Source organism: Enhydra lutris, unplaced genomic scaffold (genome assembly GCF_002288905.1).
Source record: "Enhydra lutris kenyoni isolate GAN:26980312 unplaced genomic scaffold, ASM228890v2 scaffoldscaffold120, whole genome shotgun sequence".
NCBI lineage: Eukaryota > Metazoa > Chordata > Mammalia > Carnivora > Mustelidae > Enhydra > Enhydra lutris.
This window is the reverse complement of record NW_019154204.1, coordinates 445,331-458,568: the sequence shown is the minus strand read 5'-3', so window position 1 is coordinate 458,568 and position 13,238 is coordinate 445,331. Positions and strand designations below refer to the sequence as shown.

At 40.2% G+C, this 13,238-nt stretch overlaps 1 protein-coding gene across 1 annotated transcript; it reads right to left on the bottom strand.

Annotated features, from left to right (window-relative positions):
- Nucleotides 1-259: 259 nt before the first annotated feature.
- On the bottom strand, nucleotides 260-1,213 carry LOC111139825 (putative olfactory receptor 2W6). The gene has a single exon (XM_022492241.1). It carries the CDS (start codon nucleotides 1,211-1,213, stop codon nucleotides 260-262), a length of 954 nt encoding a protein of 317 aa, XP_022347949.1.
- Between the last annotated feature and the right edge of the window lie 12,025 nt (nucleotides 1,214-13,238).

The window sequence follows — 13,238 nt, the reverse complement described above, 5'->3', positions numbered from 1 at the left end:
GTCACCACTGAGCAGAGAGGAAGTAGCATCCCCCATTCCCCCAGCACACTATCTCCCGCGATTAACACTGTCGCCTGGAAGGACAGGGGTTCCGTCCAGCCCCCACAAGCAGAGACACTGCTTTAGGACTCCTGAAAGAGAGTAGACCCGCTGCACCCACACTTCAGCGTCTGTGCGCCACCCTGCGCACTGTCCCTGCTCTGGAGCACCTCAGTCTCCCCGGATCCGAAGCACCTGAGCGCTGGGAGGCCAGCCTCCCTCAGTGCATTCTCGTATCCAATGCACCACTGTCCTTCCCGAGAGCCTTGCGCACGGCCCCCTGTACGTCTTTGTTTCTCAGCGTGTAAATGAAAGGATTTAGAGTGGGGGTCGCTAGACAATAGAAGAGTGTGAGGAACTTTCCCTGGTCCTGGCTGGCCACATTCCCAGGCTGCATGTACATGTAGATTATGCTGCTGTAAAAGAGGGACACTACCGCTATGTGCGAAGAGCAGGTGTTGAAAGCCTTGCGCCTCCCCGCTGCAGACCGGATGCGTGCAACCGCAGCTGCAATGTAGCCGTAGGACACGAGGATCATGGTGAGAGGCACCAGCACGATGGGGATGGCCAGGAAGAAAGCTAAGCCTTCAACGCGGCTGGTGTCCACGCAGGAAATGCGGATGATGGCTGGCATCTCACATATGAAGTGGTTGATGCGGCGCTGGCCACAGCGCCCCCGGGACATGGTCAGTGGGGACATGAGCACGGAGTTGGTGATCCCACTGAGCCAGGCAAAGGCTGCCAGTTGCAGGCACAACTGTGGGTGCATGATGGCCATGTAGTGGAGTGGCTTGCAAACCGCCACAAAGCGGTCATAGGCCATGACTGAAAGGAGAATGCACTCAGTGCCCCCCACAGACAGGAAAGCAAAGAGTTGGACAACACAACCTACATAAGTGATGGTCTTGCATGGCCCCCAGAGGTTGACCAGCATCTGAGGTATGCTGCTAGTCGTGTAGCAGAGGTCCAGGAGGGACAGATTGCAGAGGACGAAGTACATAGGCAAGTGCAGTCGAGGGCCCACCAGGGAGAGAAAGATGATGGTCGAGTTCCCCGCCACAGCCAGAAGGTAAAAAACTGTGTTAATGAAAAACAGAATCGTCTCCAACTTTGGGCGGTCAGAGAACCCCACCAGAATGAAGTCTCCTCCAGAGCTCGTGTTACTTCTTTCCATCACTCTTGGCTTGATAAATCTGTTTGCAGAGGTTAACATCTGTGCTATCACTCATGCAGAAAATGGTATACCTCGTTTGGTCCCAAGAGTGGATGCATTTCACTGAGCCCCCTCACACCTGAACTGGGTCACCTGCCTGCCCATTCCTGGAACTGGAGTTTGAGGTACTAAAAACATATTTGTCTGTAAAGCGATGAAAGCTATAACTTTGGCCTCAATATTTTATAATCTGGTTAAGTGAGATAAGCAGATCGATCTTTTTTAAAAAATAAGCTTTCAATATTATAATTAGCAATAAAATAATTTAGGGGGAAAAAGCAAATACTTTTGTCAGAATCCACTAACTTTAAGCCTATTTCTCTGCTAACTGACAAATTACCTGCTAAAATTTGTGGAATAATGGCTTCAATTAGTATGATCAACTCTCATGTTTCACGATCATAAACTCAACTGGAGGAAGAAAAAAAAATGTATGGGTGACTCACTCTGTGCTGGACTCTGAACTGTAAGCTGTGGATATAGACAGGAATGAGAGACAGGGTCTATCATAAAATACTTGAATTACCTATATGCTGTCAGGAAAGTAACAGCCTTGGGGCTCTTGAAATAAAACAGCCTGGAATTTACTTGACTCAGCTGTCAATGATTTGGTCCAGTCTCCTGACCCAGTGATGAAGGTAGAGTTAGTTATCCAAGAAACCAAAAGCAGATTTGATTGTGCAGAGCTGACGGGATTTCCTTCCCTCCCATGAGCATTCACAGAATGAGCAGAAATAAAGGACATTCTTTTTCACATTCCAGCTCAACCTAAAACTATGCTCAATGGGTCAGTTAAAGGAAATAGTAAGAAGCATTGTGCAGGGTTATTTTTGCAGCAGCTTTGGGAGATCTACCCCAGGGCGGTGGGGTGTGTGTGTGTGTGTGTGTGTTACCTGCATTGCTTCAGTGAAAGCGGACTAAATATTAACATTATTGAATAGACACCAATCAAATATTTGGCTTATGAACACTTCCAACATTCAGAAATTAACAGAAAAAGGCATATGTCCTCCATATCAACAATTAAATGCTAGCTGTACGGACACAGTTTTCTGCCATCAACTTGTTTGGGACTGACAAGGATCCAGCTGCTGGAGAAGTTAGAATACGGCATAAATGGAGAGTCTGTAAATGCATGCCTACCCATGGGGCATGTCCTCTTGCGGTCCAAACAGAAAGGTACAGACCCTAAACTCAGGAAGGGGCACCTGGGTGGCTCAGTGGGTTAAAGCCTCTGCCTTCGGCTCAGGTCATGATCCCAGGGTCCTGGGATAGAGCCCCGCACCAGGCTCTCTGCTCAGAAGGGAGCCTGCTTCCTCCTCTCTCTCTCTGCCTGCCTCTCAGCCTACTTGTGATCTCTGTCAAATAAATAAATAAAATCTTTAAAAAAATGTTATAATGAGACATAACATTTGATTTGTAATCACCACACATAAAAGGGACAACACTTTTATTTTTCTTTCTTGTTTTTAGCTGAAGAGTGATACCCCAAAGACAGGAACTTGTTATCTGTTTAGTTAGTTACTTTAAAACAACTCATCATAAGAGCAATTCATGTTTGTTACAGAAAAAAAGACCATTGAAGAAATAAATAATTGCATAATCCCATCTACTCATAGACAATAGCTATTGATAAATTTATATATATACTTGTTTTCTCTACTTTCTTCTTCCAGGTTTTTAGAACTTATGTGTATATGAATCATATATACTTATATATGTCAGCTTTATTGAGGTAGGGTTGGCATATAAAATTGTAAGATATTTAAGGTGTACACCATGGTAATTAGATACATATACAGTCTGTGAAAGAAACCCTCTATCTAACTCACATGTTCATCATGTGTGCATGTGTGTATGTGTGTGTAAGAGCATTTCACTCTCTTAGCATGAGGAACCACTCAGTACTTGCTCTGTGTGCTCACTCATGATTTTGTTCCACGTCTGGAGTCTGGTATCTTAAAGATACTAAACCAAAATCCATGACCCCAGCAGGGTCAGACAAATTATCTGAATGGCATTTAGGAAAGAGAAAGTGGAGACGTAATTATCCCCTTGTGCATTTTCAAAAACATGCCAGAAAGAAGTGGTCCCGCCTCACTGGTGTGGGAGATCTTCCTGTAGGGTGCAGGCAATCCTGTCATGGAGGCTGTGGGCCTCCCATACTCCCCGGACCAGCTAACAGTCCTCACACTGTCCACCCTGCTCTGCTGTCCTTGCTTCCCACCTGATGGCCTGAATACCATACCCTCAATGACAATAGTCCAGCCCTCCTGGGAGCCCACCAAATAAATGTAGGTTTGCCCAGGAACAGTAAGCTTCCTGGTCTCAATCGCCATTGGGTCACCTGAACACTAGGTCCATGAACACAAAAAGGTTTTGGACCTACGGTGATCTCATCAGGTACAAACATCCTTATAATGTTACCATTGCTTTTCATAACCGATCTTTTATTTTTTTTAAATTTTATTCATTTATTTGAGAGAGAGCATGAGCAGGGGGAGGGGCAGAGGGAGAAGCGACTCCCCACTGAGCAGGGAGCCTGACATGGGGCTTGATCCCAGGATCCTGAGATCATGACCTGAACCAAAGGCAGACACTAAACCAACTGAGCTGCCCAAGGTGACCCACCAATCAGTATTTAGGTGTATTTATAGACTCACCACAGACCAAGAAAGCCTCTGCCATGAACTTCACACAGGGGTACGTTTCCATCTGTGTAATTACTCTGGCAAAGGTCTAGAGAGGTTTTGCCCACTTCACATGTCCTCATCATTAGCTCTTCCCATCTAGGGGTGGTGATGTTACAGATGAGGTGGAACAATTACACAGGGAGGGGAGATCTTTGTGACCTCAGGAGAAGTCAGATGTCTGGAAGGAGATAAGCCACCCATTTCCCGATGGCAGCATTCTTCCCGAGGAGCCCCAGAACTGTCAGACTTATGTTCTAATGGACTGGCCATTGGAAATGGGGCTGAGAAGTCCATAGGACCTGAACCCAGTCACCACACCTTAGAGGTCACATGTTTAAGGAAGGTTACTTGATTGAATTCCAGCTCTCTGTGTCCACATCCTCTACCACAGCTCTTGGGATTTTTCTGAATACTGTATTAGCTTGCATGGGTTGTTCTGAACACTCTCAAGCTTCCTGAAATTTATGTTCAAACACAGACTACTAAATAAATGTGCATAGAAATCTAGAAAGCTTATCAAACGTCTGAAAAATACATTTGCCTAACCAACCACCTCACTGATTACCTGTTACAGAAATGCAGGTTTGTGAGACTGCGGCAGGGTTTAAAGCCCTTTGTCCTGCGACCTGAGATGTAGATCTGAGATGTAGATCCACACACTCCCTGGATTCCATTGTGACCACAAGAACTGGTTTCCTCTTAGGAGGAAATATTAATGACTACATCATGGGGTTTTCAGAGCATTCCTTAAAACACTTGTATTTAAAGGCACTCGAATGTTTCTTTTTTTAAATGAAAATCATAATATTTGTTAGGAAAGAATAACAAAATAATTCCTAAAATATAAAACTCATATGCTTAAACTTACAAATGCATCAGTGGTCTAGGACAGTGTTCTGGGAGCCCATGATCTCAAATGAAATACACTGGCCAGCAGGTCTTTTTGGGTAATATTTCCCCCCCACTGCAGCACCATCATTGTTTATACTGACCTGCACCAAGTTCTTAGAAGAAATGATGAGTAGGTCTGGGATGAGATGTTGTCCCTAGATTGATGAAGCCTCTTCTCAAAGTCATCCCCTTGTGTCCATGGGGTCAGGTGGTAGAAGAGGGGAGCTTCCTCCAAAAAGGAAAGCAGTGACCAAGGGTGGGGCTTGCCCTTGTCTTCACCCAGAGTCTGAAGAGGAGGGTCAGCTGAGTTCACAGGCTGCAGAGAACCAGCTGTGGATCTCCTACTCATCCTGCTGTTGTGGCAGATCAACAACACCCTGCTTCTGCCTGGGTTGTCTACATTTGAACAATGCCTGTGTTCCAGTTTTGGAAGGGTAAATCTGGACGTATAATGAATGGTCAGTACAGATGGCAGAAGACAAATGACGCTGGTCCACAGATAAGAAACAAAACAAGGCAAACAGAAACACCTAAACCTGCACAATGTCATTCTCTAGCCAGAGATAGACAATAGGAAAAGAAGCCCTGACAAAGGATCTAGAGTTCTTGTAGGAAAAAACAAACTGCAAAATTGCTGAAGACAGGATTTTAGAATACTTTATACAGTGTACAAAACACAGTTCTTCGAATATTGTTGTATCGATAAAATTAATGGATTCCATTTATTGCTAGTAGCATAAGCCCATATACAGATTATTTTTAGCACCATCTGGTGAAACTGAGAGGTTGTACCCATTCATTCTTCCTTAAATTAATACGACAGTTTGGGAAAGCATGGGTGGGTAATTTGGGAAGCAGAAAAGGTAACAAGGTTTTCTGAAAAAAAAAGAAAAAATGTGGACTGGGAAACCCCTGTTTAGTTAAAATAGCAGGTCTCTAGGGAACAATGAGGAACGTGGTCAAACTGTGCACCACTGAATTATTTGACCAAATCAATATCAACATCGGATTTAATGTAACTTTCCATATATAAATTGGAAAGGAAGAGAGAAAGGAAAGTAATCTCTCTGAAATGCTGACCCAGGGGAGGAAGTAAGCATTCAGCTTAATTATAAGCTTAGTTACAAGGGGAGATGAAACTGCCACCCCAGAAAAAGTCATCCCTCCCCTTGCTGCCCAGAGAGAGGAGACAACACTGGTCCCCCACCACTATCCCAGCATTCCTCTCACACACTAAACTGCAGGGACTTTTAAAGCTTTTCAAGTGGTTAGAAAATTAGCATAAGCCCCTGTAGATTTCTTAGAATGAGCTTAAGTTGTTTATGCTATTAGGTTGCCTGAGTTCTTAGGTTTTCCGTCCTCTAGAGACATAAGATCCTAAAGGGAAACAACTCTCAAGAGATTTCTCTGGAGGCTGTAGAGGAAGGCAAATCATATAAACAATAATTTTACATCAGAACAATCACTAAGATGACTCAAATTTAGAGAGGAGAAAAGTAGTCCTCCTAAATATTAATTGGTAAATTGCAAAAGACAGATTGAGTTCTTGTGTGTCTGGAGCCACAAAATAATTTGATTAAAATTTCTACTATATTTGAAAATGTTGCACTGCATTTAAAAGGGAGATATTAAAAACATAAGCTTTTATATGAGCAAGCTGTGATTCTGACCTTGTTTGATACTTCAGTTGCAAAAGTTCAGAAGACAGAGTTGCTGTCTTGTATATTCACACACATAATTCCTGAGCATTAGCATAAATTACAAAGAAGACTGCCATCATTAACAGACTAGGTTTTAGAAACTTGGTCCATACTGATGAAAAAATAGAGAGAACGTAATCATTACCTTACTAGAACAATGGTGAGAGGACATAATTCTTTAGTTGGATCTTGAAAACGTTATTGACATTGAAGAGGGTGTCATTAAATAGAAGAGGCAGGGATGTGCCTTTAAAAAAATACTAATTAGCAAGCAATGTAAACAAACCCAACTTTCTGCTTTCAGTGAGAAAACAATGCAGTTTGTGTTTTTGTTTCTGTTTTATGTGCTGGCAATAGTCTAAGCAATTTAAAGACTCTTTACTCAACTGAGTTCTCATCCAATGATAGAACAGGGAAAGGCCAGGCAAGATTCCTGCAGGTTTTGATTCATTTCCAGATTGTACCACCCGCAACCTGTGTGACTATGGACAAACTAAGTTTCCTCCCGTCCTTCAATTTTTGCTCCCACCTTTTTTTGGGGTTCACAGTTGCATCATATCTCAGAATCAGGCCTCTCTTACCAGCTCTCCTCATTCACAAATTCTTTTGCAGACGATAAAATCATTTATTTAGATCAAAGCTCTTATTTTGTTTTTGCTTAATGACAATGAATTCATGAAGTTTTTAAGTTAAACACTCAAAAGAAATATTTCTTTTTTTGTTTGCTTGGTTTTTGTTTTGTTTGTTTGCTTAACTTTATTTTAGTTACATTCAATTAATTAACATATAGTGTATTATTAGTTCCAAGAGTAGAATTGAGTGATTCATCAGTTACATAGAACACCCAGTGCTCATTCCATCACGTGCCTTCCTTAATGCCCATCACCCAGTTACCCCATCTTCCCCCCAACTCCCCTCCAGTAACCCTCAGTTTGTTTCCTACAGTTAAGAGTCTCTTATGATTTGCCTCCCTCACTAATCTCTTGTTTTACTTTTCCTTCCCTGTCTTTATGTTACTCTGTTTTGTTTCTTAAATTTCACATGAGTGAAATCCTATAATTTTCTTTTTTTGATTGATGTATTTCCAAAGAAATATTTCTTTTTCATTTTTTTAAAAGATTTTATTTATTTATTTGACAGAGATCACAAGCAGGCAGAGAGGCAGGCAGAGAGAGAGGGGGAAGCAGCCTTCCCCTGAGCAGAAAGCCCGATGCAGGCCTCGATCCCAGGACCCTGAGATCACAACCTGAGCTGAAGGCAAAGGTGTAAACCACTGAGCCACCCAGGTGCCCCCCAAAGAAATATTCCTATCACAGAATCTAGAATATGGCAAAAAGGATCTGTATGCTAAAACCTGAAAAAGCTGCTGAAACCATAAAAGAAAACAACTTTATGTTAAAGGATAAGAAAACGCAAAATGGTAGAGATGCCAATTCACTTCAATTTGATCCATTGATTTAATGCAATTCCAGTAAAAATTTCAGCAACATTTTTGGTGATACAGGCAAGTTAATTCTGATTTATATGGAAAGGAAAAGGAAAATCTAGATCAAATTTTAAAATTAAGATTAAAGTTGAAGAAATCACAGTACCTGTTCTTAAGATTTACTGTCAAGCTGAAATAATCAATATAGCATTATTAAGCGATAAACACATAGGTCAACAGAACAGAACAGGAGCTGAGAAATGGACCCACAGAACTGTAGCTAACTGATTTTTGACAAATAAACACAAGCAATTCTTCAAGCATTTTCAGCAAATTGTTGGAACTGGACATTCAAAAACAAAAAATTGTGGTCATCTGACTAAATTCAACACCCTCCATAAAAATAACTCAGATGGATTACAGATCCAAATGTAAAATGTAAAATCATAAAACTTTTAGTAGAAAACAGTAGAGAAAAATCTTTTTGGGCTGGAGTTAGACAAAAAATTCATGACACCATAAAGTCAAATATGTTAGAAAAAATGATACATTGGATTCGATCCAAATGGAAATTTGCTTTCAGAAAGACACTGTTGAGAAAATAAAAGGCAAAGTTAGAGGCTGTGATAAAATATTTACAAATTATATATCCATTAAGTGACTTCCTTCCATGATTGTTGAAGAACACTCAGAACTTGGGACACTTGAGTGGCTTAGTCAGTTAAGTGTGACTCTTGATGTCAGCTCAGATCATGATCTCAGGGTTGTGAGATGAGCCCCAGATTAGGCTCTGTATTGAGCATGAAGCCTGTGTAGGATTTTCTCTCCCTCCCTTTCCCTCTGCGCCTCCCCTCCCCACCCACACATGCACACACATTCACGTTCTTTCTAAAAAATTATAAATTTAAATAAGTTTAAAAAAAAAACACTCAAAACTCTTCAGAAAGAAAAAGCAATTAACTCAATTCTGAAAAATGAACAAAACAAGAGACTGATTTAATGAAAAGGATATATGGGTGAACCTAAGTGTAGAAGTCACTTTTAGGCAAACAAGCTTGAGCAATGGAATACAGATGGGACCATTGGGTGACCCACCTCACAATATTCATACACCCTAGCTGACCAACAGCCTACTTACAACAGAGCACAGATACCAAAAAAGGGAGGATTTCATACATCCCCATTCCTCCTCACCTTCCGCCTTGGCTCCAACCCCCACCACTGCCTCATTGCAAACAACTTCTCTCTGCTGTCCTGTCCAACACTCCCTTGCAATGTATTCAGTAAACTTCTATCTCCTTTGTTTTGTCTCAGGTGAATTCTTTCATTGCATGCACAAGCTTCCACCGATCATCACCCCACATTTGGGGGCCCCTTTCTGATGAAGAGATGCCCCATTTAGGTATCCAATAAGCACATAAAAGGATGTTCAACCTCAGTAGACATTAGGAAAATTAAAGCCATGATGAAATGCCATTGCACACCTATTAGTCTAACTCAAACTGACACTACCAAGTGCTGATGAATTTGACACCTGGAATTCTTATACATTGATTTTGAAAATGCAAAATACCATACCTTTCTGGAAAATGGTTTTGTACTTTTTAAAGCAAATATATCCTTACCCTACGACCCTGTAGTCCCACTCCTGAGTACTTAACCCCGGGAAATGAAATCTTATGTTCCTTTGGAAACCTGTATTCAGAAGTTCATAGCAGCTCTATTTATAATTACCCAACACTGGAAACATCCCAAATATCCTTCAACAAGTGAGTGAATAAACAAACTGATGTCACCCCCACAATGCAATTCTACTCAGTAAAACGTAGAATGTATTACTGACAAACAATTTGTTTAAATCTCAAAGACATTCTGCTCATTGAAAAAAGTCAATCTTTTTTTCCCTCTTTCTTTGTTTTCTTTTTTTTTTTTTAATTTATTTAAATTCAGAGGTGCCTGGGTGGCTCCAGAGTCCCAAGACTGAGTCCAAAATCAGGCTCCCTATTCAGCAGGGAGTCTGCTTCTCCCTCTAACCTTCCCACCACTCATTCTCTTTCTTTCTCTTTCTATCAGATAAATAAATAAAATCTTTAAAAGTATATTTAAATTCAATTAATTAACATAGTGTGTATTATTAGTTTCAGAGGTAGAATTCAGTGATTCAACAGTGCTCATTACATCAAATGCCCTCCTTAATGCCCATCACCCAGTTATCTCATCCCCCCACCCACCTCCCCTCCAACAACCCTCAGTTTGTTCCCCACAGTTAAGAGACTCTCATGGTTTGTCTCCCTCTCTGTTTCCAACTTATTTTATTTTTTTCCTCCGTTCCCCTATGCTTGTCTATTTTGTTTATTAAGTTCCACATATGAGTGAAATCGTATGATATAATTGTTTTTCACTGATTGACTTATTTCACTTAGAATAATATCCTCTAGTTCCATCCATGTCATTGCAAGTGGCGGGATTTCATTTCTTTTTGATGGCTGAGTAATAGTCTATTGTATATATATACCAATCTTTATCCATAAAAGAAGCCAATATTAAAACTAACCAAGGTACTGTATCATTTCATTTGTAGATTGTTCAAGACTCAAAATGACAAAAATATGGTGGTTGCCAAAATTTAGATTTGGGAAGACTGTCAATGATGGCCTAAGACAAGAAAGTTTTTCAGTGGTGACATATTCAGATCTTGATGGTAGTTACATATATCTATATATGTATACAAAATCATAGAACTATTCACCAAGAATTACAACTTGACCTTATGAAAAATTAAAAAATAAAATTTAAGATAATCCAAATTAAAGTATTTTTTTAATTTAACAGGGACTCTTTTACTCTTATTTGAAAAGCTGTTGATGTGGAATTGTTGGATTTGGAGCAAATGGTCAAGAAAGAATTCTTGAGGTGTCTTTGGTGCAAAAAAAAGTGTTTTTATTAAAGCACAGGGACAGGACCCGTGGGCAGAAAGAGCTGCACTGGGGTCATGAGGAGTGGCCCATTATATACTTTCAAGTTGGGAGGGGGTTAGGGATAGCATAAGTCTCAAGGAATTTGGAAGCAAGGTTTCCAGGACCTTGAGGGGTTAGATATTGTTAGGAAAAGGCCCTTTATTACTATCTACTCTCTATTACTGTCTAATAAAATCTTAGTCATGAGAACCATCAGTGGGTCATATGTTTGGAGGATGATTGTTAACACATATGTTGGGGGATAGAGATAAAGGGAGGTTTCCAAAGGAATTTCTATACATTACAGACTCACAGGATCCTGGAGGGTAGGATGTTAAGCCAAGATTGTCTTTTGCCCTTAGCGAAGTATTGACATTGAGGCAGCTGAGTTGCCAGAAAGAGGTCACTACCTGTCTAAAGGACTTGTCAATGGACTATAAGTAGTAGGGAAATTTAATTTGTTTTTCTTTTGCCTTTGTTCCCCACATCAGCTATCAAGTAGAAATGATTATCAAATTTTAGATTCATTCTTCTCTCTGGAATATAGTATTTCCAAGGCCATTATGATATGAAAAACAGAAATAATGACCGAGAAAATTCATATTTCAGAGAAACATTTGTTAACCTAGATGATCTTGAGTGGACTGGCAAAACCAGTGTTTGACTGTTATGTGTAATTATGCCTCCAGTGACAAGTAGAGGAATGGAATAATTAATACAAACAACGTGAGTAATTTACAAGAATAAGTTTAAGCAGACAGTTTACTGAATTAATTCCTCAGCTGTTGACCCTCTGACCCATCAGGTAGTTTCCTGCTCTCAGACAGAATTAAATCAGACAGATGAGGCAGGACCCGAGGGATTAAAGTGTCTCCAACTTTGCACAGTGCAGTAAGATTTCAAACAGTTTGATCTGTGACACAGATCTCTCATTAGGTTATCATCACTTCTGCCCAAGCCTGTGGCTCATTCTGATGGAGATGACAAGGAAACCCCACTAGCAACTGTCAGCTCAGGGGTATGACTCAGACATAATCATACCAAACTTAATGACTCATTTTCACAGCTGGGGGTCTGTGAGCAAAAACCTGATGAGAATGAGACCTTCTGTGCCAAGATCTCCTTCCTCAAAATGAAGGATGAGTCTGACATAGATGTTTTTATAGGATTTTTTTTCTCCTGGTCTTAAATAAATTTCTGAGATCCTTCCGATTTGGGAGATAACTATGCTGTCAGATGATGTGACTGAAATTGTGCTCTTCAGACACCAGCTCCAACATGTTCCAGCCACCAGCTCCAACATGTTCCTTCTACATCCAGAAAAGCAAAGCAAACACCAGGGATTGGGTCTAGGGTATTCTCTGTTGTTCATTACTTATTTCCAGTCAGATCCCTGGTCCTGAGTCCATTCCTCTAACATCTCCAAAATCCAATTTCTCTGCTTCATCTTCACCCATTTCCTTCCTCAAATTCTCATAAATTCTCAGTTGGATTACTGAAATACTTTCCTCCTTTTATTTTCTATGTCATCCTTTAAATTGTAGCAAATGATCTGCCTAAAATGTACCCTATCAGTGTCACTATCTTTCCTAAGTACATTATTTTCCTTTCCATTGGAGGGAAAATAAAATCCAAGTTTCCCAACTGAGTATTAGTTGGGAGTGTTTAAAGATCTGGCTCTTATGCACACTTCTGCATTTACCCACAACCATTACCCTTAGGGATCTTGTATCCAAATACCTCAAATTACTATCTCAGGATATGTTCCATCCTCTCCTTGCCTTAACACATACATTTTGTTACTTACTACAGCACCTTATTTCTACTCTTTTACTTTCAAACTTACTTATCTTTCAAACACAGAACGCCATCATCTCCTGCAGAAAACCAAACTTCAACAATCAAGTGAAGTGCCCACCCAATTCATCCCATATCACGTTATCAATGACAGACTGCACTTTCCTTTCCTTTGTGTTTCATATTTGTATCTCCATCATCCCAGCATCATGTGTGACATGTCATAGATCCTCAGTAAATACTTGCTGGCTGAATAAGAAAAAGTGAGCAAAATCCCAAATCACTGAATAAATGATTATTTGTTATTATTCATACCACTAATTATTTTCTCAAAACCAGAGTTTTGGTATATCAGATATAGTATCACAAATACTGACAATGAACAGTAATTTCAAATTACAAAATGAGAGATTATAATAAAGCTTACTTGTGCTTTATATACCATTCTTTATTCTTATTATAAATCAACATATTTTACAAAAGATTTATTATGTATTTATCACTGTGCCAAACATCCTTTTG